The 27,838-nt window shown below is 34.8% G+C and overlaps 3 protein-coding genes and 6 pseudogenes across 10 annotated transcripts; 5 read left to right on the plus strand and 4 right to left on the minus strand.

The window, feature by feature from the left end:
• The first annotated feature begins 477 nt into the window (after positions 1 to 477).
• Positions 478 to 3,344, plus strand: AT1G44835 (YbaK/aminoacyl-tRNA synthetase-associated domain-containing protein). Of its 2 annotated transcripts, none has more exons than NM_103565.6 (12): positions 478 to 733; positions 1,081 to 1,140; positions 1,239 to 1,292; positions 1,388 to 1,448; positions 1,578 to 1,654; positions 1,944 to 1,993; positions 2,097 to 2,179; positions 2,280 to 2,350; positions 2,438 to 2,591; positions 2,688 to 2,815; positions 2,892 to 2,966; positions 3,052 to 3,344. In NM_103565.6, the coding sequence occupies exons 1-12, from the start codon at positions 695 to 697 to the stop codon at positions 3,121 to 3,123; spliced, it is 924 nt and encodes a 307-aa protein (NP_175105.2). In that variant the 5' UTR covers positions 478 to 694; the 3' UTR covers positions 3,124 to 3,344. The 2 variants fall into 2 exon arrangements, with proteins under 2 accessions (NP_175105.2, NP_001031149.1); NM_001036072.2 differs by having other exon boundaries at positions 587 to 733; positions 2,688 to 2,818; positions 3,052 to 3,309.
• Positions 3,345 to 4,115: 771 nt separating this feature from the next.
• AT1G44840 lies at positions 4,116 to 6,896 on the plus strand (annotated as a pseudogene; the record flags this gene model as incomplete). Its single annotated transcript has 1 exon — positions 4,116 to 6,896.
• A 1,129-nt stretch (positions 6,897 to 8,025) lies between these two features.
• AT1G44850 lies at positions 8,026 to 10,203 on the minus strand (annotated as a pseudogene; the record flags this gene model as incomplete). The annotated part of the gene is made up of 2 exons: positions 8,026 to 8,667; positions 10,045 to 10,203.
• An 886-nt stretch (positions 10,204 to 11,089) lies between these two features.
• On the minus strand, positions 11,090 to 12,104 carry AT1G44860 (annotated as a pseudogene; the record flags this gene model as incomplete). Its single annotated transcript has 4 exons — positions 11,090 to 11,318; positions 11,424 to 11,526; positions 11,614 to 11,878; positions 11,967 to 12,104.
• Positions 12,105 to 12,737: 633 nt separating this feature from the next.
• On the minus strand, positions 12,738 to 13,223 carry AT1G44870 (annotated as a pseudogene; the record flags this gene model as incomplete). The annotated part of the gene is made up of 2 exons: positions 12,738 to 13,094; positions 13,188 to 13,223.
• A 370-nt stretch (positions 13,224 to 13,593) lies between these two features.
• Positions 13,594 to 14,260, plus strand: AT1G44875 (annotated as a pseudogene; the record flags this gene model as incomplete). The annotated part of the gene is made up of 2 exons: positions 13,594 to 13,638; positions 13,904 to 14,260.
• Positions 14,261 to 15,171: 911 nt separating this feature from the next.
• Positions 15,172 to 20,828, minus strand: AT1G44880 (annotated as a pseudogene; the record flags this gene model as incomplete). The annotated part of the gene is made up of 17 exons: positions 15,172 to 15,381; positions 15,490 to 15,819; positions 16,188 to 16,262; positions 16,376 to 16,429; positions 16,768 to 16,848; positions 16,973 to 17,038; positions 17,278 to 17,358; positions 17,493 to 17,606; positions 17,695 to 17,760; positions 17,933 to 18,046; positions 18,138 to 18,203; positions 18,376 to 18,489; positions 18,581 to 18,646; positions 18,823 to 18,909; positions 19,045 to 19,170; positions 19,263 to 19,772; positions 19,872 to 20,828.
• Positions 20,829 to 23,910: 3,082 nt separating this feature from the next.
• On the plus strand, positions 23,911 to 25,805 carry AT1G44890 (inner membrane OXA1-like protein). Its single transcript, NM_103571.4, has 6 exons — positions 23,911 to 24,023; positions 24,109 to 24,538; positions 24,624 to 24,717; positions 25,045 to 25,080; positions 25,181 to 25,233; positions 25,337 to 25,805. Exons 2-6 carry the CDS (start codon positions 24,144 to 24,146, stop codon positions 25,602 to 25,604), a joined length of 846 nt encoding a protein of 281 aa, NP_175111.3. The 5' UTR covers positions 23,911 to 24,023; positions 24,109 to 24,143; the 3' UTR covers positions 25,605 to 25,805.
• A 161-nt stretch (positions 25,806 to 25,966) lies between these two features.
• Positions 25,967 to 26,372, plus strand: AT1G44895 (minichromosone maintenance protein; the record flags this gene model as incomplete). The annotated part of the gene is made up of 2 exons (NM_001333238.1): positions 25,967 to 26,102; positions 26,182 to 26,372. The coding sequence occupies 2 exons, from the start codon at positions 25,967 to 25,969 to the stop codon at positions 26,370 to 26,372; spliced, it is 327 nt and encodes a 108-aa protein (NP_001320952.1).
• Between the last annotated feature and the right edge of the window lie 1,466 nt (positions 26,373 to 27,838).

A 27,838-nucleotide genomic window follows, 5' to 3' on the forward strand; every position in this document is an offset into this window, starting at 1 on the left:
AAAACAGGTTAAACAATATGCTTTAGAATTACATAAACGGTAAAAATAAGAAATCGAACCAAGCGTCGTTAGCTCAATTGGTAAAGACCCTAGACGAACCTTAGAGGTCGCCGATTCGAGTGACGTTTGGGACGAAACTAATATTACATGCTGTGGTTTCGGGTCTGAGAGATTACGGGATTCGGTCCAGAACCTCCTAATATTTATAAAAAAAAAAATTTTTAAAATAAGAAATTAAAGCTCGGAACATTCAAACTCGTCTAATAGGTTGGAGAAAGCTGGTCAATCATCAGGCGAATACGCCACCGAGACTAAACTCTACACAATCAGTTTCAAATATCTACAATCAATCCTTCTTGTAAAGATATTTTTCGTAGCCCAAATTTATGATGACTTTTTTTTATTTGTGGTGCACCATTTATGACAACTTAAAACAGTTTAATTTTAAATTAAAAATTTGTATTTTCTTATGACCTGTGGTTATATGTTGGGCCTTTTAGGCATTTGCAAGTTAAGTATGGTCGTGGATTGAAAAGCCCAATGTGTAATCCTCTAGTTTACTAAGAAGGTTTAATGTTTTTCAATCCAGTACTGCAAAATCTGCAAAACCTAAACTTTCGTCTTCTCAACAAAATCTGCAGTTCCTTGCTCCTTTCTCAGTCCAAATTCTCTGATTTTTGATTTTTTCGATTCAATGGGTTTCACCAAAGATCAGTTGCTTGATCGACTTCAGGTTTCCATTTTCACCTTTAAACTCAATTACATCATTTTCATTTCGCATTGCTTTTGTTGGAATTTGTCAGATAAGATTAGATAAATCATTAGCAGAGAACGGAAAATGTTACTTCGTTTTATGCTTGATTCTATTTGAAGAAGTTATGTGTATTAATGGATTTGGATGTGTATCTATGGATTCCAAGTTATGTGTATAGTCGTCTTGAACTCAGAAGTTTTTCAATGTCTACTTTTAGATTCTAACCCTTAGGTCAAGAATTTTGGTGTTACACGTTTTGTTAGTGTCAATGTTAAAAAAATGTGGCAATGTGAATTGATGATTAAGGATTTGTATCTATCTTTCAGGAACTTGAGATTGATTATTCCAAGTATGAACATCCGCCTGTACTAACCGTCGAAGAACAGGTGAATATACCTTAAAATGTTTTAGATTTTTAAAACTTAAGTGTATGATGTTTAAAGATGGATTTATAAGGCTTTGTTTTGTGTATTTAAATCTTCAGGCCAAGTATGTTAGCAGTAGTAAGGGTGCACTGAGTAAGAATCTCTTCTTGAAGGTAGTCTTTCAAAGCGGTACACCATTAAAGGCATTATCAAGTTAGAGTATTAGTTGATTGTTAATGGTGCATATGCCTCTATTTTGTTTTTGCAGGACAAGAAACATCGGTATTATATTGTTTCAGCGATGGTGGATACGAAAGTTGACATGAAAGGTAACATATGTTTTCTCCTTTTTTCGTTTGTGGATATTGGCATAGAAGAAGTCTCTGGGCTTTGTGAAGTTTGAATGTTTTTTTTTTTGGATGTTAATGTGTGTTCCCTGTGACTTCTAATTTAAACAGTTTTATCTCAGAGACTTGGTCTTGGAAAAGGAGGGATTAGAATGGCTCCAGAAGAAGCACTTGGTGAGCTTTTGCAGGTATTTTTCATAGTCTTTTCCTCTGCTACTGTGTTTTGTTATATATATCTGGAAAGAGTTTTATTAAATGATTGTGCTGTAACATGGGAACCATGGTAGCGATAGTTTTTTTGACAATTGATAAGAAAAGTTTCTCCAAACCAAATTGCTTTAAATGATCTATTTATGCATGGTGATATGTTTGTTTTGCTTATCGCAGTTTACAACAAATCCACACGAATATATTGAACTTATTGTCATTCATGTTTACAATTTTTGACACTCGTGCTACTCTCTTTTTTCGTTAAAGGTATCCCTCGGATGTGTTACCCCGTTTGCAGTTGTAAATGAATCAGCAAGGTATTGTTTGCCTTACGGTATTGGTTCATATGGTGTTTTCCCTTCCAAGTTCCTAATTATTTCCATTGACTGACATTCTTTATTAAAACTTTCCATGTTAAAGAGACGTGTCTCTCTTGTTAGACCAAAAATTCAAGAACCAAACGCGTTGCATCTTCCACCCATTGTCTAACGATGTCTCAGTCTGTAAGTTCTTTCATTACAGACTTTTCTTTTATGGTTCAAAATAGTTCATAACATCAGATTTTAGCTTATATCTAATTTGGTTGGTTCCTATCATTTCCAGCTCTGAACACATTGGGTCTGGACAAGTTTCTGAAGTCGATTGGGAGAGATCCCGTATACGTTGACCTTGAGGCAAATACTCTAAACCTTTAACTTGAGAACTCATGTTCCACAGTTCCTTTCCTCAGGGTTAACCTTTTGAACCTTTTGCTGTTTCAGGCTAACCCGGTAGTTGGTAAAGACCAGGCTCCAGATCTAGCTGTTTGTGTTCCGTCTAATTCAGTTATTGTTCCCGAGATTCCTAATCAAACATCTTCTACACAAATTCCTCTTCCAAAAAGTGTGTCAGCAGAGGTCAAGCCTGTGGCTTCAGGTATGCCTGATTTATCAGTTTCTTAACCATGCGCTCCAAGTCTTGTTAAACCGTGAAGGATTGGTTTATATAACTCGGTTTTCTTCAACGGTGCAGCCAAAACGAGCAAGCCAGCTTGTAAGGTGAAGAGCGTCGCTGAAAATTCAGCTCCATCAGCTTACAAGAACCCGGAGAAATTTGTGCAGGAGATTTTGGACAAAACTTCGGCTCTATTATTGTCCGAGGTAGTAAACTCAATCCCGAAACTAAAGTCGATTTCGTAACATTTATAGATCAACTCTGAACCGGTTTTATATACAGGCTAAGGGAGAGTGCGTGGAGGCTTTGGCAGAAACACTAAGAAAACGACTTACCTCAGAGTTGACCCACCTCTCTGTGAGTACATTTCGATATACATGGTTCGCATCGGGTAAGACTAAGCCGTTTGTACTAATCTTGGTTCTATGTAAATTGATTGCAGATTATGTACAAGAACTCAGCGTACGCAGAAGGTTTTTATGCTGGTACACGCCACCAGCCGAAGCGATTGTAAGAGGTTTGGTTTACATGTTGAACCGGAGATATTTGGGAGAGAAACATTACCGGTTCAGCAATATATTTTCCTTCGTTGGACAGCAAATTTTAGATAAGACTGAAAATGATTACATTTACATGAAAGCTCGAACCATTTATTCACTTATTGTTGCTTTGTTTGTTCAATCAAAGATAAACCTTTTCTATATCCGAAAACTGAATTTGAAATTCGAACAAAACGTAAGAAAAACATTCATCTAAAACTTACGATTTTCTGGAATAAAAGAAATATTCGGATATTTCATATACTAAAATAAAAGGTTTTGTGTAAAAAACTCTAACTCATTCATTTTTGCAATTTTACCCTCTATCTCCAACAAATGCAAATTAATCATACATAGTCTAAAATAATAGGAAATATGACTTTTATATGTATATTGCAAACGTTTTTATACTCACCTATATTAGGTTTTAGAAAATTTGAAAATATAGTTGAACTTGGTTTTAGATTTTTTGAAGGAATGTTACACATAGAGGCACTTTCGGAGAAACTTAATTCACTTTATACACTTTAAAAACTAGAGGCACTTTGCCTTGCTTTTGGAGTGAAATAAGACATATTTACCCCCACTAATTGGTAAGAGATATTACTACAAACCGGTTTGTGGTTTCGTTTGGTTTTGGTCTAAAATATACGGTTAAAATGGTCGGTTTAGAAAAAACAGTTTCCACGTTATGACGATCGTCGGATTTCATTTAATTAAACGGCCGTGATTAATCATTGTAACTTCCCTTGCTTTTCGACTAAATTCAAACTGACACACGAGATCCATTGAAACACATAAGATTCTGGGTTTCGATCATCGAACTTTGGCCAACTGTCGTTTCCAAGGAGGTACGATTGTAGAAAACTGATATCATGATATTAAAACGCAATTTCGTGCTTTCTATTTGTTACGGGAATCAGAATATAACCAATTTTTATTTTATCGTTTATATGTACAGGGATCGATGGACGACTATATCATGGTTATATGTGGAGAGTGGTTTTGTTCTTCGACTGGAGAGTGGAAATTGGAGATATGTAACCAACTTTTCTCAAGGGTTGTCCCAATTCATGAGAGGATAACATTGGATGCGTTGAACGAAGCAATTCTGCAGGAGTTTGGCGTCAAGGGTTTAAATCCTCTGTTAAGTTACTCTGTACCGAATAAGAACATGTTTGCAACAAAGGATAAGACTCCACCGGTTCTGGTTACAAGCGAGATTGGACTTCAATACTATCTAAAGACCCTTAGAGAAAACAGGGGTCTAAACTTGTTTGTGAAGTTTGAAGATAAGGTTGATACAGCAAATTTGAGTTGTGAAACGCCAGGAAGTAGTTCAAAACGGAAAGTTGACAGTTTGTATGATACAACAAGTGGTTCGAGAAATGCTGACACAGGTTCTGGGGATATATCTTCTGGTGTTTCAAAATCTCCTAATGTTCTGGTGACCCCTGTAGATGACGAATTCATGGATGCATTACACGATGCAGAAGAAAAAATAGCAAGAAGTGGTGGGCTGAAATCTAACGAAGAAGTAATTGTTGATGATGAAGATGACATATTCGTGGATGACTTATTTGTGGACAACAAAACAGAGGAAACAGAAGACGGGATAGATATTTCTGATGATACTATGCCCTGTGGCGGATATGATAAAGAGTTCTGGGGTAATTTTCTGTCGGATGATTATGGTGGCTCAAATGCTGAAGAGTTGATGTCTAAGGGTGGAGTAGATGCAAGGTACAAGGGAAAAAATAATAAAGACGGGAGTTTTGAGGGTTTAAATGATAAGGTAGGCACCAGTGAGGATAAAGTTGTTCAGTGCACAGGTAGTGGTGTCTTTGACCACGCTGTGTTTGTGAGTGGTGGAGGTTCAGGTGTAAACGCAGAGAAGGTTAAAAAGGAATGGGCTGCGAAAACTAAGGTTGGTTGTAAAGCTGGGAGCTCTCACGGATTGAGAGGTGATGCAAGGAAGTTGGAGGAAATTGATGATGAGGAGTTTGATACCCCACCATTGTTTGAAGACATCGAGTATGAGGTAGAGAACATACCGGATTTGGATATAGAGGATGATGGCAAAGGGATATACAAGGGAAAAGTGTATGCAAGCAAAGAAGATTGCCAAATCGGTTTGGCTATATATGCGATCAAGAACATGTTTCATTTCAAGCAAACAAGAACAAAGTGGAATTATTTTGTTCTTAGTTGTTCAGATGAGAAATGTGATTGGAGAATTTTGGCGACACTCATGAAAGGTACTGGCTACTATGAAATTAAGAAAGCAAGTCTGGATCACACATGTTCGTTAGATACTAGAGGACAGTTCATGCAGAAGGCAACATCTAAAGTTATTGCATCCGTCTTTAAGGCTAAGTACAGTGATCCTACGTCCGGTCCTGTCCCGATGGATCTACAACAACTAGTTCTAGAAGATTTGAGAGTCTCAGTGTCATACAGCAAGTGTTGGAGAGCTAGGGAATCAGCTTTAACTAGTGTTGCCGGGAGTGACGAAGAATCATACTGCTATCTGGCAGAATATTTGCATCTACTGAAGCTAACTAATCCTGGAACAATAACACATATAGAAACCGAAAGAGATGTTGAAGATGAGAGCAAAGAGAGGTTTTTGTATATGTTTTTAGCTTTTGGTGCCTCGATAGCAGGATTTAGGCATCTGAGAAGGATATTGGTTGTTGATGGAACACATTTGAAAGGAAAGTACAAAGGGGTTTTACTAACATCGAGTGGTCAGGATGCAAACTTCCAAGTCTATCCACTTGGATTTGCTGTTGTGGACAGTGAGAATGACGAGTCTTGGACTTGGTTCTTTACGAAGTTGGAGCGTATCATTGCAGACAGCAAAACTCTGACTATATTATCAGATAGACACTCGTCAATCCTTGTTGCTGTTAAGAGAGTTTTTCCGCAAGCAAATCATGGGGCTTGTATTATTCACCTTTGTAGGAATATCCAGACTAAGTACAAGAACAAAGCTTTGACGCAGTTAGTAAAAAATGCAGGATATGCGTTTACCGGTACAAAGTTTAAAGAGTTTTATGGTCAGATTGAAACCACGAACCAGAATTGCGGTAAGTATCTACATGATATAGGGATGGCTAATTGGACAAGGCATTATTTCAGGGGACAACGTTTCAATCTGATGACTAGCAATATAGCGGAGACCTTAAACAAGGCATTAAACAAAGGTCGATCGTCACATATTGTGGAGTTGATAAGATTTATCAGGTCTATGTTAACTAGATGGTTTAATGCGCGTCGGAAGAAGTCTCTCAAACATAAAGGTCCCGTTCCTCCGGAAGTTGACAAGCAAATAACAAAAACCATGTTAACAACTAATGGGAGCAAGGTTGGGAGGATCACCAACTGGAGCTACGAGATAAATGGAATGTTAGGTGGAAGAAATGTTGTTGATCTTGAGAAGAAGCAATGTACTTGCAAGAGGTATGATAAACTCAAGATCCCTTGCAGTCATGCTTTGGTGGCTGCGAATAGTTTTAAAATTTCCTACAAGGCTTTAGTTGATGACTGCTTCAAGCCTCACGCATGGGTTTCGAGTTACCCGGGAGCAGTATTCCCTGAAGCTATTGGAAGAGACGAAAAAATACTAGAAGAGCTTGAACACCGATCGATGTTGCCACCATATACAAGGAGACCATCAGGGAGGCCAAAGGTAGCCAGAATTCCATCAACAGGAGAATACAAGGTACGGATTTTTTTTTGCTAAAGTAGTACTTTCTATTTGATTGTTAAAACCTAATGCATAATGTGGTTTGTACATGGTAAATGTAGAAACCTAAGACAGGAAGGACGGAGCAGAACCGGTGCTCGAGGTGCAAAGGCACTGGTCATAACAGGACAAGTTGTACAAATCCAATTTGAACAAGTTCTTACGGTGGATGACTTTGAGATTGCAATTTAGGATATTAATTGTTTTTCTTTTGTAATGTAATTCGTAGGTGTAAAACATATAAATATTTATTGAGTATTGGATGCTAATTAAGTTTTTCATTTATACTGCTTATGTTACACCAGGGACACGCAAGAATGTCTGAGAAAAGGGACAAGTACATGAAAATCAAATATTTCTTTTTTCTATACAAGTATAGTTGACCATCAGATCATATCCAATCGTTTGATTTAAATAGATCTATTTGTAAGATTAGTTCGATTTACATGTTTAAATATTGTAAGATACCCCAATCAGTTATATGTTGAAAAATTGGTAATTGTGAGCAAATTATTTTCAGATCATGTCAGATTTTAAAAATGGATTTAGAACCTATCAGGCATGTAAACAAACATCTTTTCCCATTATATATTTTTTTAAAACTTATGCAAATGCCAAATTTCTGCTAAAAAACATTGTAATGTACAAAGTGCATGTAAGGTTAGAAGTTTGTTGATTCTGAATAAAAAATGTGGACATTTATTGAATCGGATAATATAGAATAGAGGATATCGACTAATACATGTAATTTCATATTATATAGCTTATTTTTTAATATTAAAAAACTTTAAAAAATTTGGTAATGAAATGGATGTCTCTGAATATTTACATGTAGATAGGAAATAAATATTTATATGTCTATCCACACACCCCAGACCAATCAGATATAACCAATCTTTAGTATTTTTGGAATTAGTATTGTCGGAAAAAATTGCTATGCATGCTCCAAAAACGAAAGAGTCCCTATAAGTCAATGATAAACGAGAAAGATGTTCACTAGTTTAAACGTTAAATACAAGAGAGAAATACAACTTCATAATAAGATTACATTAATAAACTAGATAAAAGAGGGAAACATAAGAGATAGTTATATTCTGAAAGTGGGTAACTGATGTTTTTAAATAAACTAGGAAAGCAAAAGGATGTCTCTGAAGAGGAAGAAGTAGACGCAATGTGAACATCTCTCACCATTATATTTGTTGTAAAATTCATGGATGAGCCAACAGTCTGGATAATCCTCATAATGAAAGAGCTCAGCGTAAGATCCGAATCGTTTTGGTTCCAAATCAGAAATGTGGTCAATTAGTGTCTTGGCCATGATATCTACATCTGTAAAACACTTGTTCTCTCGTTTGAAAGTATTAAACTCGTCTAATACTTCATTACCTGCGCAGCGGTTTAGAGCAATGTAAAGAAGTTTGGCTATAGGAATGACATCTTTACAATCATTCAATAATGAAATGGCGCCTTTCAGGTCGAGAGAACAGAACCCTAGCCTCAAGCTCTGGAGATACATAGCGTAAGGGTTTCGTTTTGCAAGACATTTGGAGTAGAATGAGAAGTGAACAGAGTCGGGCGAAGACATGTTGATGAAGTCAGGGCTTTTATCTAAACGAACTCGGGATAGTGTCTCGACAGAGAAAGCTGCAGATTTCCCTTCATGACCAGATTTAATCCAGTTTTTCAGAGCCTCAATTCCTTCTTCTGAAACGTGGCTAACAATTAGTGCGAGAATTGGTTCCGGAATGTATAATCTTGCAATCTTCCTCTGTTGACAACGAAGACGAAAGGTTATAGAAGTTACATATACTTTGTGGAATGAATGTAAACTATATTTTTCTTAAAAATGAAAAATTTAACCTGTGTGTCGCTAGATTGTGTGATAGAGTGTAGACATTTGGATGATGTACTCATTTTGTCTATTTGTTGCGAATAACGAAAGAGTAAAATGTGATGGAGAGAGAAGTTTTAGTACTGATCAAAACGGTTTAGAAATGAGTAATAAAAACAGAGTAATTAATTTGAAGTTTCTCTGAATAGGTCACAAACGTGAGGGATGAAGCTTAGAGGGGAGTACGGGTTCAGTTATATATTAACTCTAAATATAAAAGATACCACTTGAATTCCATTAAAGCAATTTCATATACAAAAATGTAAGTCATAGTTCTGAAACAACTCAAATCATTTGTATAATAATTGTGACACCTTATAGTTGAAGACTCGAACAATATATAAATAAAGTTGGCGAAATATGCAAAATAAATTAAAACATAAAATAAAGAATAAAAACTTAGTTTCAAATATGTTTTCTGCAATCGAGAAGAACGATAAGATGAACATAAATAAAATTGGTACTTCTGATAGTATTACTTATGAAATGTGTGCAATTTCCTGGGACAGGTAATAGTAAATACATGTGTTACACCACTGTCCCTCGTACTCATTCAGGTTCTGATGGTCAGACCAACACTCACCATAATCCTCGAACTCCCAGGATTTTTTGTATGTCCCTTGGCGACGTGGGCCAACCTCGTTGATATGGAACATTAATCTATCTGCAAATAAGTCGACTTCACTAAATTTGTAGTACCTTCACTTGTACTGAATATAAAATTCCCACGGAATTGATCCAGCGCAACTATAGAGCATGATGTAAAGTAGACCAGCATGTGGGAAAACGTCCTTTATGCCATCCAATATAGCAATTGACTCCTGGAGCTCAAACGTATGAAATGCCAGAACTAAACTATGAAGATATAGGGCGTACGGATTTTTGGCGTTGAGGCATTTGGTGTAAAACATGTGAAAACTAGACGATTCTTCAGCCATATGAATAAAAAAAGGAGACTTATCTATTCGAACAGAATAAAGTGTTTCACTTGAAAAAACAGCGGCTTTTCCATCTGGACCTGATTAAATCCAAGCCTTTAACATATCTACACCGTCCTCAGAAACTAAGCTGACTATTTTAGCTGCTACATGATCAGGCATGTGGAAATCAGGGAACGGAGGAGGCTGAAAGAAAATGCGTACCAACGTTAACACCAAATTTTTGAGGCTATATACTAGTTCAAAACAAAAATTCTCATTTTTTGGATCAATTTCAGCCTCAATTCGATTGAAATTTGTTTTGAGTAAACATTACCTGTAGGTTAAAATGAACCAAAGGTTGACGAAGAGGCTGCACGGCAAATTGATTTCCCCTAACAGGGGCAAGGGCGCTTGGGGGTCGCCAGTAATGTCTAGTAGGGGACATTGGTCGAGGGTGGATACATTTTCCTTTCTCGCAGACGATTTTTGGCATTTTGGATTATCAAATTAGTATAATACTGAAAGTGAACAAATAATGATCTAAGGAATTTGAAGAATCACTGATAATTAAAGAGGGCCGAACTAGGCTGAAGGGAAACAGATTTGAGATCGTGATGAAATGGGAACCCTAATTCTCTGGATAAATGAATAGGGAGTGGTTTGGTGGAGCGATGGTTTACTGAATATAATTAGTGGATCCTACAAATATTCCAAAAAATTATACGTGATAGTAAAGTAGATATGTCCATATTCTCACGTCCATGAATATATATACGCATGGTTTACAATATATTATATAGACGTGCTACAGTGATTTGTTACAGCCAATTTAGCTGAATCTTATTTATGGGGATTTAGGTATTTTTTTTTTTTTTTCTAAAGTTTTTCGTAAATATGAGAAGAGATTAGGTTTTACATTCATAGACCGATGTCATTAAAGACCAAAAACAATTGTTAAAATGAAAAGACTTCACTTATATAGAAATGTAGATAAAATGTAAACAAGAATTAACATAACAACAAAACAGCAGAAACAGATGTTTAAACAGTTTGAGAAAGTTATTATGGTTTGACGTTTTACAAACAGTTGTAATCATGTATGTGGGTAATTCTACAGTTTTAAAACAGTTCAACAATGTTCCATAGGTGAACTTAATTCAGACACTTGATTAATAATCTTCTGCTTAATCTAAGTTTTTGTTGCAATAAATAAAATGGACAAAATTTGAATAAGTCAAAAACTTTTTATTAATATATAATAACATTTATAAAAATATTAAAACATTGTTGGAGGTAAACATAAGATGTGAAAAAAAAGAAAAGAAGATGAGATAACAATTGTAAGCAATAAACACTTTGATAGTTCTAAGCATCTTCCATTAGTCGACAACCATCTTGATTTCTTCAATTTCCTCAACATCAGGTTCGGGATACATGGTTGATATTGGCGCATGGCTAACAATCTTAAACCAGTTACAACCTGGATAATATCTAACCACCTTCCACCAAGCAAGTGCAATAACAACATTGTTCTTGCAAAATGCTCGAAATCTTTTCTCCAAATCCACTGCAATTTGTCCATTCGCCTCGCATTCCAATGTATCTTTGCTGAAAATCAGTAAGTATATGAGATTATACACTAACCTTACTACAAAAATGTATAAACATGATATGTTTGGAAAAAAACTGAAAATGGATGTTGAAGAAAAGTACTTTTTATCCATGATCATGAACGGCAGTTTAAATCCAGCCGTATCTTTCCCGTTACTTGCGGTATTAGTGAGAATCCCAACATTCACAAGTGCACCAATAACATCTATAAAAAATATGTCGGAGATATGTGTTTAAAAAAATAAATTTTTTGAAAAAAGTGAATGGAATTTATGAATATGCCATTACTTACCAACCAAGGTATGTTTGCCAACAACATCATCCACAATGTAGTCAAATGGAGTGAACTTGTTGAGTAAACCGGTTGCTAAAGGTGTGGAAGAAGTGATAATTGTGTGATCCATGAATAGAATGCGAAACTCATGAGGAGTTGTTCTTATTGGTTCGCAGTTAGGTCGAACGAGAAACGTACTTATCTTTTTCCATTGATTCTCTTGGATCCTGTCAAAGTAGAAGGCAGAGAAATGAGGTCCGATGGTTGCTTCTATTTGGGTGCCCTGTTACAAACAACAATTTATGGGTGAGGGATACATGGGTTAATAAAAATTCCGCAAATTGCAAAATAAATTGAAGAAAATTGTTTACCCATTCATCGGCCAAGACAAGACGTAGTTCGAAAGCGTTCGTGTTGAGAAATTTTTTGTAAATTCTCAAAACAATGACACAGATGGTCCAGCCAGTAACCATCGGAGACAACTCGTAAAGATTGTGATGTTGAACCATCGTGAACAGGAGAATTAAAGAGTAACGAAAACTGAGAAATATGGTAAGCTTTAGTTTTGTTTTTCGTTTGTGATGTGGTTGTCTTGATGAAATCGTGAGTAGAAGTTGAATTTATAGAAACTGAAACGATGTAAACTGTAATAACGACGTGATGATTCGTCGAAGGAATTAAACGTTGTAACTTTTAATTAAAAAACGTTGGTTCTATTAAAGTTTAATAAAGTAAAATAGAATTTGAAATACGGTATGGGGATTTAATGTGTCTTGTAATAAGCAGAAATACGGCTTGACCTCGGAAATTCATCTTGAAGCAGGTTGCGGATATCATCAATTTATATGTGTTCATAATCTTTTTCTGTCCAAAATAACTTATCCACCGATAACCGTCCTTTTGGATGTAATATACATTCTTGATCTGAGTTATATGACCCAGAAGAGTTAGCATTTGAGATTATTTTCTGGGGGATTTAACTTATTAAAACTTGCTCAGCACATTCATGTCAACCAATAAAATTAGTTGGATGAATGAATGAATTTACTTAGGATTAAACTTGAAAAGATAAAAGATAAATCAAGTATAGCAATGTACTTGACAAGATAACAATGGAAATAACATTATGAACATATTGATTTCTATGCTTCATACTCTCCGTAATGCTCCGCCCATACGGTAGCTCTATGGCATTCTGCTGCAAAATTCTCATATGCTATTGGTTTGTAAAATAGAGCATTCAAAGCATGTGGATTTTTGGCTTCAAGACATTTTGTGAAGAAATGATAATAGATGGAGTGCGTCATGGACCACCACATGTAATAACGAGATTTGTCAAGGCGGACACAACTTAGAGTTTCCTTTGAATACACAGCCGATTTAAATAGTGGTCCAGCTTTCACAAAGGGTTTCAAAGCATCCACGCCTTCTTCAGCAACGTAGCTAACAATTTTAGCAAGTACTGGTGCCGGTATGTGAATTTCAGGCATAATAGCAACCTGCGTTAAAAAAAAAAAATTGGAAACAATTGGTTTTTTGTTTATGTTGGATGTAAAACGTATAAGAATTTAGCTTATGATACGCTGCCCTACCTTTTTGACACCTGAAACAGATGATGGTTCACTCATGTCGACCTTCGTTAACTCCTTTTTATTTCTATGTTTTGAAGTTGAAACTGATTGAATGGGTATGAAAGAAACTTAAACGAATCGTGGGAGGTTTTCTTAACTAGAGATTACTATGGTTATATTTATTTTTATATTTTTCCGGTTTATTAAATGTTGTAGTTGGGAAGGTGGGAATATTCCCGTAATAACGAAGTTTATCAATGTTATGGAGGGAAATAAATTTAGATTGTTCTTTCAAGCTAATAGAGATATAACTACCACATGATATACATACCCACATTTTTTATTTTTTTTTTAGTTACCTAAATTAGGAATATTTACTTTTACAGGGTCGCTCCAAATGAAAACTTATCTCCGTAAAACTTGCGTAATGGTTAAGATAGGGAATATTCTGCATTTGAAATTTCAGTTTGTGGTGCGAAATTAAAGGAAGTAGAAGAATAGGAGAATATAAACCATAATCTTTTTTAAATAAGTATCCACGATTTCTCCCCAGTTTATAAATTATTTCTTATTTGATTTCTTGCGAGCATATCAATTATGAGAAGACAGAGACGCAGGAGTGAACCATCCGCCGGCTGTAGTGTAAAAATGGTTTTACAAACATTACAAAAATCATAAACTCTCCTACTTTATACTTTTATTTATATTGTCTTATTAAGTTATTATTTTTTGGCCAGGAAACCACCATTCAAGAATTTCACATTCCCCCTCCATTGCTTGCTAAAATTGTTAACTACCTGGCTGAGGATGGCGTGGATGCATTGAAAAATTTGATTAAAGCAGGTCCGGTATTTAAGGAGGCTGTGTATTCAGAGAAAACCCTACGTTGTGTCCGACTTGACAGATCTCGGAATTTCATGTGGTGGTCAATGCCACACTCGATCTATTATCATTTCTTCAATAAATGTCTTCAAGCAAACAATCCCCATGCTTTGACTGCTGTATTGTACAAAGGAATAGCATATGAGAATTTCGTTGAAGAATGCTACATGGCACCTTTATGGGTGGAGCCTTATGGAGAGGACGGAGGATAGGTACAAATCGATGGAGCTTACTGGGCTCAGCCCCGAGTGCGAGCAATGAATGCAAGGTGCTGTCGATGCAAAAGTGCAGCACACAAAACTTGTCCAAATATGTGAAGTTCGATTTTAATGTTGTCTTTTTTTTTGAACCATTAAGAACCTTTGTTTTCATGTATTAGCTCCTTTCTTTTTTCTGGTTATAGTTTTCCAATTATGCTACATTACCATTTAAGATTTGGACCTTTCTAATAAGTAAGTAACAAACCTTTATTTATAATTAGTATATAATAATAATCCACATATCGTGTACCTTATGAATATACGAATATGGATGGAACACAATAATATACCGCATATCACATTAAATACATGGATAACATATAAAATAGAGATTGTTCGTTTTGGGAGTAATGAAAAAAAAGGGTAGACATAATTCATACAACAACAATTCCTTGTTTTTTGAACCATTAAAAACCTTTGTTTTTCATGTATTAGCTCCTTTATTTTTTCTGGTTTTAGTTTTCCAATTATGCTACATTACCATTTAAGATTTGGACCTTTCTAGTAAGTAACAAACATTTATTTTATAATTAGTATAGAATAATAATCCACATATCGTATACCTTATGGATATAAAAATATGGATGGAACACAATAATATACCGCATATCACATTAAATCCATCCATGTATAACATATAAAATAGAGATTGTTCCTTTTGGGAGTAATGAAAAAAAAGGATAGACATAATTCATACAACAACAATTAGATTATGTTTACTATTCAACAAACCAAAATAGAACACACACGTTCAGAAAATAGCTTACGGAGTGATAATATTCAAAAGGAAAATTTAGATGGTTAATATTACAAAAAGCAGAGATGGTTAAGATGGTTAATATTACAAAAAGCAGAGAAAGTGATCACTTGTTACTAAAGTCAGATGCATAGAGTGGGCAGACAAACTCCTCATAAATGTCCATGGCATATTTACGACTAAAAGAGTCTACGTGTTTATCTGTTATTTTCGCCATGTTCTCTGGGGGATTATCACTTGCCAGAATCTCAAGAAACTTCATTGTCACCGGGCCACAGTCACCATATCGCAAATTCTTATATAAGCCATCTAATCGCTTCCAATAAAAAGGCTGAAGACCATGATTCTAAGAACATTCAGGCTTACAGTACCTTTGGATGAGGTATGGCAAGATTGTAACAACAGGTTCAATGAAACGTCAAACCTCGTCTTCCTCGTAAAGATCTGTATTTGGATCGAGAATTTCAACGGACCAGACTCCCAGATTTATTGCAAGTCCTACCCAGTGTTTTGAATCCCATATCATGGGCAAGTAAATGGTATCAATGTCTGCGAACCATTCAGTGTTGGGCCCTACGATGAACTGTTTCATTGGTTCAGACCACTTGACGCGTGACTTCATTTTGGCAGCTTTGAAGCTTTTTAATTTTCCTTGTAGATGGTTTGCGAACCATGGTTGAACAAAAGCCGCTCGCTGGTTTGTAAGTGTGGTCGCAAGCTTTTGAGAAAGCAAGGACACCAACACCTCCATATGCTAGGTAAACAAACAATAAGAATTAGACTTTCTCACTAAAGATTATAAAGGTAATATTTGTTAAAAAATTGTTGATTTTATACCAGAGTTGAAACCCAGTTTGTAGGCTTGGAAAGTGATAGAAGGAATTTGTTTGAAATTAAGTATCCATACGAAATGAGATGTTCACTGCGAGGAAAAAAAAAAGCATAAGCTTATAACAAGATCATAACTGTATTGGGGATAAATAAAATGAATGTATAACCATACGTATTCGTTGCAGCGTAGAGGGTATTGCGAAAGAGTGCAAACTCAGATTTACTCATTGAAGGCAGAAGTTCATATGAGCCCCTTTTTTATTTTGATAACAACTCTGCTACAAGAAAAACTTCAGCTTCAGACAGAGTTGGTTTCCCTCTTTCTCGCGCTGGAGATGAATCTGAAACATCAACATAACCTTCTTCCTGTACATTATAATGTAATATTAGAGCAAAGAAGAAAACCATCATCTAGTTTGAAAGTAGGAACATTAGTTTATAGTATTAAAGATGTTGTGTTTATCTTGTTTAGAGCATACCTGGTTTTCATCCAGATCATGTGCACCAATGTCTCGAGAATCATTGATTTGATCCTGATAGAATATGTCAAAAAGGATAAGTAAGTATTTGTATGAAAAAATTATTGAAACTGATATGTAAAAAACATAAATTTTTGCAGAGATGGACATAATTATAATATTACATATATTTGAAAAAACCTCAGTTGGAGTGGGAGAAGATTCTGATTGTTTGTCAGGTTTGGAATTTGTATCATAAATTGGATGGGAATATATTACCATAGCCTGCAATTATGAGATTGGTTTTGGAAATATATTAGACTATCTTTCGCAAATATAAAATGAGGAGACCTATTATAAGTGATATATCCTGCAAATTATTTAGTAACCAAATAATCATGTCAACTGTTTACCTTCATGGGGTCACCATCGAAGTTGACTTCTGGTGGCGACTGTGACAATACCTGAGATACTGCAGCCGACTCCAAAGTGACCTAAATGTAGAAGTATCAATAAGATGGTGAGAAAAACATAAGAAAATATTATAGCGTATCCACAAACTCCTGTCCAATTTAAAGAGAACAAGAGAGCCTAATTAAGTATAGACATAAGGTTGACCTTCTTATTTGCGAACTTTGCAAACCCTAACAACGAATGAGATGCTGCAGCCGCCTCCATGGTGTCCTGAATGTTGTAGTAACCAAAAAATATGGTGAGTAAAATATTAGTAAATGTTATCTGCAAATTAACTAGCATCCACAAGGTTCTGTCCAATATAAATAATTAACTTACTGCAGCAAAATTTATTTCAAACATAAGGTTGACATCCTTTTTAAAGACCATAATTAGTTCACACATAATCTTGACTTCTTTAAGAACATAATTAGTTCACTAATAGTTCAGACATAATCTTAAAGAAATACTTTCGCCTGCTGTTCTTCAAAGCTCTGATCTATTGGCAGATCTATATCAGAATGTGATGCAGTCTCCCTGTCCAATGAGTCCTGAAAGTAATTGTAGAATGAAATTGTTGTGTTAAATATACAGAGATGAAAATAGAATATGTATTTTCGATGGTTAAAGAAAGGCTTTGGCTTTGATTTGTTGTGTCTATGCAATATTCTCTTTATAAAAGTACCTGCATTTTGCCATCAACATCTGTTTCATTGGCATTTGTTTGCATTTCTTCGGAGTTGTGTTCTTTTGGTAGATCTAAACCAGAATGTGTGGCAGGAACTCTATCCGATGCGTCCTGCAAGTAATTGTAGAATGGATTTGGTTTAAAAAAAACATAACCATTGGTCTTCGCGGTAGGTCCAACAAATACTATATTATCTTACATCAATAATGTGATCTTGGTTGATAGGGAGTAGTTTTTCGACGCTAGGGACTGACCTTGGATCAACCTGTTTTGAAATTACAATAGTCAATGTCTCTTATATATAAGTCATTATGGGTGTCCAAGAGAACATGTCCACCCAGGATAAATATTAAAGACAGCATAAAACAAAATGTAGTTTTGATGGTTACAGAAAGGCTTTGATTTGTTGTGTTTGTATTTATAGAAGATAAAAGTACCTTCATTTGGCTATCAGCATCTTCCTCATTGGCATTCGATTCCTGTTCTGCAGAGTTGTGTTCTTTTGACAGATCTAAACCAGAAGGTATTGCAGGAACTCTCTCCGATGCGTCCTGCAAGTAATTGTTGAATGGATTTGATAAAAAAAACAAATATAAACATTGGTCTGCGCAGTATGTTCAACAAAATACTATATTATCTTACATCAATAATATGATTTTGGTTGATAGGGAGTAGTTTTTCGACGCTAGGGACTGACCTTGGATCAACCTGTTTTGAAATTACAATAGTCAATGTCTCTTATATATAAGTCATTATGGGTGTCCAAGAGAACCTGTCCACCCAGGATAAATATTAAAGACAGCATAAAACAAAATGTAGTTTTGATGGTTAAAGAAAGGCTTTGATTTGTTGTGTTTGTATTTATAAAAGATAAAAGTACCTTCATTTGGCTACCAGCATCTTCCTCATTGGCATTCGATTCCTGTTCTGTAGAGTTGTGTTCTTTTGACAGATCTAAACCAGAAGGTATTGCAGGAACTCTCTCCGATGCGTCCTGCAAGTAATTGTTGAATGGATTTGGTAAAAAAAACAAATATAAACATTGGTCTGCGCAGTAGGTTCAACAAAATACTATGTTATCTTACATCACTAATATGATCTTGGTTGAGAGGAAGTAGTTTTTCAACGCTTTGGTTTGAACTTGCATCAACCTGATTGGAAATTACAATAGTCAATGTCTCTTATATATAGAGAGAATAGAGAATATTATGGGTGAGCAAGAAAACCTGTCAACCCAGAATAAACATTAAAGACAGCAGAAAAGAAAATTTTGTTTTGATGGTTAAAGAAAGGCTTTGATATGTTGTGTTTGTAGTTATAAAAGTACCTGCATTTGGCTATCAACATCTTCCTCATTGGCATTTTGATCTTTGACATCAGTGTCATAAACAGGATTGCCTTCATTTGCATCATCCTTATTAGAGTGCTCTGATTATAGTGGAGTAACAAATACATCCATGGGGTCATCACTAATCTCCTGCAATAAGATGCGTTGTAGTCGTTAATTCAACCAATTTTGTAAATAGTTGAAGTTAACAATTACACTAACCGTGTTTATCAATGGGGTACTATCACTGGAGTCTTGACTTTTATCTAAATGATCATCTGGGACTTGCTGTGCAACTTCAGGCTGTCCAATTACATGCTCAGACAGCGTGTGTGACTGAGATGAAGTCTATGAGAAAATTAAAAGATTTATTAAAACAGCCTGAAGTTGAAGTCTATGATAATGTTCAAATATTTAAAACAGTTTGAAATCTTGAATACCTGAGGGGTTTGAGATTGGATAGGGACCTCCATTGTCTTCTTGCGCTTTGGTCTAGATGAACATGCAACAAAACTGGAGGAGAGTTTTGTGGACCGCTTGAATCTTACAGCTTTTTTTGCTTTTTCAAGCTTCATTACACGGTTCGATAGCTCTTCAACCTTAGTTTGTAGTTCACTGATGAGCCTAGACTTCTCATCATCAGAGAGATTGAGTTCCGGTTTACTACGAGTTGAATACCTTCGCTTGGATTTGGGAGCCACAGACTTTACACCTAATTTCTTCTTACGGTCCACAATGTGCTTTTTATGAACACCAGAATTCTTCTTCTTTGGGACTGAGATTGGAGGCAATGTGGCATCACCTCCTGGCCAATCGGTTTTTTGGAATTGATGAGATGACCATATCAAATTATACATGTGTGCAACTTTCTTATCTTTCACCTCATCGTCCCACTCTGCCCAACTTTGGTCAGCATTAAGGTCTCCAACTATAAGCGGATCCACTGGCAGCTGTTCAAAAATAGAAGGATAGTAATAGTATATAAGACTGGATTTATAGAAAGAGAATATTATAGACACAATATAGATAATTGAGGTGAAAAAGAATACCTTAAGGTTGCTTTCCAAAGCATGAATCTGAGGATGCGATATAACTTGTTTTGGATGAGTTAATCGTTTCCAAAGTAGGATTGTCTTAGAGGTTGAGTCATCTAACACCAAATCTAACAGTCCAGGTATGTTTCGGAATGCTATGAGCTGCAAGGCTAGGGGGAAACCTTTCAAACGGAATGTTTTCTGCTGAAGTTGACTCACCAAACTCTTTATAGGGTCAGTTGTCAGCTGTCTTTTACCAGTGGACTTACCGAGATTTCGTTTGTCGGGTCTCATTCCTACTACAGTCTTCAGAAAAGACTCTCTACCCCAAGGAAATGAAAGGAATTTATCCAAATCTGCCAACATCTCTACATATTTAAATGTAGGCCTACCGATTTGGTTCGATGCTATGAGTACACCATCTACAATAAGTAGAAACGCGAGCTTAAGTCTGTGGTCAGATGACAATGTCTTGCGTTTGTTGGTTAGCATGTCAGAAACATCCCCTAAGGTAACAGTCTTGTCTGGACCAATTAACTCGTCCCAGTAACTCTTCATGCCATCAACATAAACCGGATCATCATCTGGATCATAATCCTCAGAAAACTCCCCACAGGGCAATCCAGTCACGCAAGCAAATTCAGGTAATGCAAATCTCAGGGGGTATCCACCAAATACTGTCCACAGCTCGTACTTTTTCTTCGTTACCAGCTGCGTACATAGCAACGCATGCATAAGCTTTCCAGACATCGCACACTTACTAACCGGCAGATGGAATAGAGGTCCAAAGCAAGATTGTAGAATGAAATCCAATTCCTTTGTCCCCTGAAAAACCTTCCGGATAAAGGATAGAATATCTGGTCTTGAGTATATATTTAGCCTTCCCCTCGGATATTGATCGGTGGCGAAAAGTCTATTAGGAAGATTTGAATCACACTGAGAAGATGGTTCCTGAGAGGTTGACCCTGTCATTAGCAAGAAACAAGTTTCAGAAGATTAAGATTAGATTAACAGATAATATGACCAAATGAAAACGAGTTCACAAACGTCTGTCTATTGCTTGCTTAGATTAGATTAACAGTGTAAGAGTACCTTCCATAGTGTAACAGAATAAACTTGTCTGCCAATGCTATCGATTTAGATGTTATACTGTCTTCCAAATCCTGTAACACAAACAGATAAACTCATCTTAGATATGGCAGCAATAGATATAGGAAAAGGAAATTATAACTATATGCAGATATTATTTTGTTTTAAACAAGTCAAAATCTGAAGTATATTTTTCATCTCCACAAAAGAAAATCAAGTTGCAAATGAAACTGACAAAAAAACAGAGAGTGAACAAAACAAAGTTCACAAACCAGCAGAAGATTAGGTGTAACCACTAAACTACAGCTAAAATAAAATAGAACTGATTAGAAAAGGATCACTCTGAAGAACCAGGAGAAAGACAACTCTAAGAACCTAACAAAGCCTAGTTAGTGAAAGAAACAAAAAATAATTCCGGCTACTTCAGAAATGAGAACAAGAGTTACCAAAATTCAGCAACAGATCATATGGTTTTGTCAATCAAACGAGTTTGTTACAAATGAATTACGTTTCCAAAACAAGAAATTCTCTTGTTTATAACTGAAATACGAAAAGAAAACTAAACAATGAAACAATTCACATAAAGATATATTACTTATGTGATTGTACAATTACTCTATTATTGTTTTTTGCTAACATATAACTTAGAAGCACCACTAAAATACATATCAAATGAATAAAGATTTTAGTTCTGAAGCAAGAAACGAAAGAAACTCTAATTAGAAAATCTTATGATGAAAGAAAGAAACTCTAATTATAACAGTATGGCTCACCTCTAGCACAGTCAAATATGGACTAAGCTAGTGACGCTCTGCGAGTAAGTCAGAAAGGTACCTAAAAATGCCAAAATATCAGAGAGTAAACAAAACAAATTTAACAAACCAACTGAAGATTAGTTACTGAAAAATCAAAACACAATCTGAATTGATGTAATCCAAATATAGATGACCATCAGACCATATCCAACATGTTCAAGATAACAGCCAAAGTTGATAATGCCAAACAATCAGTGAGTAAACTAAGATTAGTTACTGTAAAATCATAACACAATGTGAATTGATTCAGTGCCCTGTCCACAAAAAGGGCGAGTGCTAATTAACTGTAAGATCATAACACACTGAGTCATCTTGGTGCTAGCTTACCTGAACTTGGAGAAGGTGAGTATTTAGGCCCGTAAATGAACCTAAAAGCCAAAAAAAAACAGACAGAGACAACCAGTATAAGTAAAAAGCTAAACATGAGAGAATAATCATAGGATCAAGGTGAAGTGGAATAACCTAACAAATACTAGTAAGTGAAAGAAAACCAAAAAGGTTAAGGCTTTACGAGTAATTGCAACAAGAGTGAGCAAAATTCATAAACAGAGTATATGGTTTTGTCAATCAAATGAGTTTGTAACTTAAATACTAAAAACGAGAAGCGAAAACCGAAGATAGAAACTAGAAAATAATAATCAAAGAGCCTAGAATAACTGTTTTAAGGGTTTCGACAATTCAAAATTTACATGAATCATAAATCCAATTCGATATAAGAACAAGGAGAAATTTGGGGGAAATACCAGTGGAGTCTTCAGAAGAAAGAAAGTCGTGTGCAGCAATGGTGGTGGACAGTGACGGAGAAGTTGGAGAGAATTTAGGGTTTGTGAGCGAAATTAGAAGTCGTCGTCGTCTGTGTCTTCGTCTGAGCGAACAGGTTCACCGGAAAATCATCTGCGTCGACGTCTGAGCGAACAGAGTCACCGGAAAATCTGAAGAGGATGATGTCGCCGGATTCGTCTTCTACAACAACCAGTAATTAGCAGTTTTTTAGTGGATTAGGTTTTTACGCGAAAGGAAAAGTCTTCAAAAGTCAAAAAGGTAAAGAAACTGCAAATTCGAGGAGTGGTTTGGTTGGGATCTCTTTGGTTAATTCGGGTTTGGTTTAAAGAAAACCGGTTAGGGTAATAGAGTAACTTTGCCAAGGCAAAGTGCCTGATGATTTTAAAGTGTCGAAACACGTCTAAACTTATGAAAAAGTGTTTGTCTATGCAATATTCTCTTTTTTGAAAGTATAGTTGAACTCTTAGTCGCGAGAATTTCAATTTAACATATTGTATATGTAAATATTTTATAAAATTGATAGTAGCAAAAACAGACAAAAACTGGTTATAATGTGTATTATTTTAAACTTCACAAGATGAATTGCATTTGTTGGAAGTAAAAGGTAAAATTGTAAAAAATGGAAGAATGAGAGGATTTTTTTTGCACAAAACGCTAACATAAATAAAGTTAATTTCTGTTTTAAAAAGGATATTACATAAACTTAGTCGGTAATATACTAATACAATAAAACCTCTATAAATTAATACTCGATAAATTAATAATCTCTATAAATTAATAAATTCTTCCAGTCCCGAGTTGGGACAAGTGTAAAAAGTAATACAAATCGATAAATTAATAAGATAATAATTTTTTAAAAAATCCTATGTAAATATATGATCTCATTAATATTATAAATTAATAATTATATAAATATATCAACTATATATATATATATTATATGTAAAAAAATTTCTTTAAAATATATTTATAATATTTTTTTGTTTAAATTCGTAATTGTTTTTAGTTTAATTCAGTTCTTATATTTTAGTGTATCAAAAACTATTGGTTTTGGTTTCTAGACATGAGAATCATGTTTTGATTGTAATTGACCGTAGAAAGATATTTTCAATAATGAAAGAAATTTTATAGAAGTTTTTATAAAATTTCGAAATTATGAATTTTTTTATAATTTAATAAATATTAATTTATTGATAAATTAAATTCTTTCTAAATTAAAATTTTTGCAGTCCTGATATAATTAATTTATAGATGTTTTATGAGTTTGTTAAAAAAAAAATCGTTGTACTTTTTTGTGAGGTCGGAGATATTATTCGAAAAAGACGGGATTTTTAACACTATATTAGTCTTTATTTTTCTACTTAATTAATAGTATAGATTTCATTAGAAACATGCAAAATTCAAACTAATCTTCTTCGTCTCTTAAAACCTAAACCCTAATTGTCTTCTCCGGCGAATTCAATTTCCCGGGGCCACCGAGGTTCGTCGGAATTCTCTGTTTTCATAGTTTTCGATGTCGCAATTGATATTAATGTTCCAATTTAACTGTCAATTTCCCGTTTCAGGCTATTTCCGGTTTGTCGTTAGAATTCACCGATCGATGTCGCTCGTCCGTTGTTTATCCCTCAGATCGGTTCTCAATCCTCAACGTTACCGATCATCTTACTCCTTTCTCATCCATCTTCAGAATCCTCGTGAAGAAGAAGAACCTACACACAAAACTCGAAGTTACCACAGTATCATTCACCAGAACTCGTTAATCGGTGCCTCCTCGACGGCTTTCTCTCGCTATCGCTCTGTTTTCCAATCTCCTGCGACGATTTCATCGGATCGATTCATTTCGACTTTCAATTTCTCTGGTTCCGGTGACGCTGTCATCGATTGGTTGTTGCAATCTGTGGTTTCGAGGAGTTATGAGTTACATAATGTTGCTGATGTTCTTGTTTCTCTTAACCATTTGCTTGCATTGTTGAATTCTTTCACATTTTCTCAATGGTAAGGTTTCACAATATTACGTAGATGATTCATAAGAAACATGTTTGATACGCTTAGATTGAGTATCCTTGCTTTGTTCTTGCAGGTGGGTGTTTATCATCGTAGCATCGCTTTTGATTCGAGGAATCACAGTTCCGGTTATGGTTGATATGCTTAACAACATTGCAAAGTTTTTTAAGGTAAAGTTTCTTCCTTTATGTAATGCTTCAAAGAGATAGATGATGAAAGCTTTTGGTTTGAGTAATTAGTATTGCTTGTTCTGTTGATGGAAAGTTATTAGCTATATGCTCTCTCACAGATCTTTATGTACTCAAAGAGATAGATAGAGCAAAGTTTTGGGTTGAGTAATTAGTAATGCTTGTTCTTGTTGATGGAAGTTATTAGATGTGATCTCTCTTTAGGATGTAATGATAACTACTTAGCCAAACATTTCTAGTATATTTATCTGTTTGGAGAATTGAATTCATTGTATGAGAAATTTATATGGTGAAATTCTTTTTATACAGAGTCTACGCTCGAACCAAGGAGAGGTTCTAGACAAGGTAAATCTCGTAACTTTGCTATGAGGTTTCTTTAAAGTTTTGTGGTGAGAACTGCAATGTGATTTGAGTTAATACTTTTGAGGCTTTTTGTATCATTCAGGTATCATTTCTTAATAAAAGTCGAGGAGTAATGTACACCATGTTGGAGAAGGAGTAAGTAGCTTTATGATTACATTTTTCTCTAAGACTTAAAAGCTTAAGAAGCTGATCTTTTCGTTGAGGATATTTAGTTGTTTACTTTTGTATTATGATACAGGTTTTTTGGAGTTAAAGGATCAGTCATTGGTCAGGGTATTCAAGTTCCTATCTTCTGGTTCTCAATGGGAGAGTTGAAACAAAACATGGTTGAGATTCTTATGTCACGTCTTCGGGGTAAGATTTTGTCGGCGGAATTGATCAAGAACGGAGTCTTAAGCAGAGGACGCTTAGTGGTGGTCGTTGGCGATGGATTCGGGATTGAAATCCAAATGTTCGATCTTGATTTCTCTCTTATCTTGAGGCGTCGTCAAGTCTCGCAAAGCTAATAAGTTTCGATTTCATTCAATAATTGGAGCGTTTTGCTTTTAGTGGCTCAATGGTGTTTATTTGATGATAGAGCCAGCACAAAATGTGAATAAAGCGTGTTTGGCTGGATTCTTTTTTATTTAGGCAAACTAAGTTTTCATTCATTCGAAATAAAAGATTCAAAAAGCTACTATGAAACAAAACCAATAGAGCATTTTACCCAAAAAAAAGACCAATAGAGCAAATACAATTTATTTGGGCCGAAATTTGATGAAAGCCCAGATAATAAATGGGTCACTAGTAGGCTCAATAATACATAAAACAGAATTATAGAGTTGGCCCAGTTACATGCTAATTTGGCGTTAATAATATTCCTCGCCTTATGGAACGTGACAATCTATATAACAGTGTGTTCGAGAACAATCAGCCCTCAGTGATAAATATTGATGATGAGGAAGAAGGAGAAGATCTCTTCAACGATAATTATATGAAAGATTATAAGCTAATGGATGGGAATGGTCAGTATGATGATGATCAATATGACTTAGACTTAGATCAGATTCTACGAGACCGTTCTGCTGCTGATGCTGTACTTAGTGCTCGAGAAAATCGTAACCACAATCTTTTTCACGATAACGATAACTTCTAGGGATGCAGATGCAGCCGAAGAAGAAGAAGTTGTTCTGCAAATCACTGGGGATGAGCATGATGAAAAGGAGGAAGACGGAGAAGATCTCTTCAACGATAACTTTCTTGATGATTATCGGCATATGGATGGGCATGAATGATGAGGTAGAGTTTAATGGATCTGATGAGTCAGTTGATGTTGAATGTGATTAAGTCATTTAGATCAGATTATGAAAAGTTTGTTCTCCATGGTGTTTTTTTTCCGATAAGGTTGAATTGTTATAAGTTTGTTTTGATTGCAATAAATCAACATTAATTCATCAAATTTAGTTTTTGATTAGTGGACGAGTAACAATCCTAAATTATTTTTATTTTTACAGAACCTGAATTTTAAATTTTATGACGTAGTATTATTTGTTTAACTAGATTTTAACCCGCGGTATACCGTAGATCTATATTTTATTTTAGTGTTGACACTAATTACTTTCGTAATATATAATTCACAGTTTTATAATTATTTGTTATTTTTTATATTTTGTATATTTAGATATATTATTTAGTATGTTTATAGAATTGAAATTTAATTATTTTTTTGTATCTAGATATTAACCTGCGGTATACCGCGGGCCTATATTTTCATTAATTAGGAAATAACTGAATATTTTTTAGAATGATTTAATAAATTTATGCTATTGTTTGATTTAAATGTATAATTCACCGCGAGACGAAATTTTATAACTCAAATTTTAAAGTTTTAAGTTGTATTTGTTTATTTTGTTAAATGTTTAATATTGTATAATTGTATTTTGATTGTTGTTTCTCGGATTTCACCCGTAGTACACCATCCCATATTAATATTGAATCAAACCCGTCAATTCTAAGATTTCACTCTTGGTAGTATTTAATTGTATAATAATAATTTGATTGTCATTCTAAGATTTCACTCCTAGTTCTATCGCAAATTATTATCAACCCAAACCAGTCAATTCTAAAATTTCACCCGTAGTACACCATCCCATATTAATATCGAATCAAGCCCGTCAATCCTACGATTTCACCCGTGGTAGTATTTAATTGTATAATTATATTTTAATTGTCATTCTAGGATTCCACTCCTAATTCTATCGCAAATTATTATCAACCTAAACCAGTCAATTCTAAAATATCACCCGTAGTACACCATCCCATATTAATATCGATTCAAACCCGTCAATTCTAGGATTTCACCCGTGGTAGTACTGCGAGAGAAATCTTATAAAAGAATCGAAATGTGTTTTTAAAAAATTAAAGTTTTAAGTGTTTTTTTTTTAATATTGTTAATTTTGTTTAGTGTTTAAGATTATATAATTATATTATGATTGTTAATTATAGGTTTTTTTCCATAGCATACCATCCCATGTTATAATCCACTCAAACCCGTCACACCATATAACCCCGTCCCGTGAAACTAAACACAAATTTATCATTTTATTATAAATTTCAAATATTTATAAAATTATAAACTTCAAAAAAGATTAATATTGACCCAAACTTCATCATTGAATTTTGAGTGTTATATCTAAGATTTCTCTCGCAGTATATCGTCTCATATTAATATCTTTTATATTGTTTAAATTTCTTGTAAAAT

This window comes from Arabidopsis thaliana (genome assembly GCF_000001735.4).
Source record: "Arabidopsis thaliana chromosome 1 sequence".
NCBI classification, from domain to species: Eukaryota; Viridiplantae; Streptophyta; class Magnoliopsida; order Brassicales; family Brassicaceae; genus Arabidopsis; species Arabidopsis thaliana.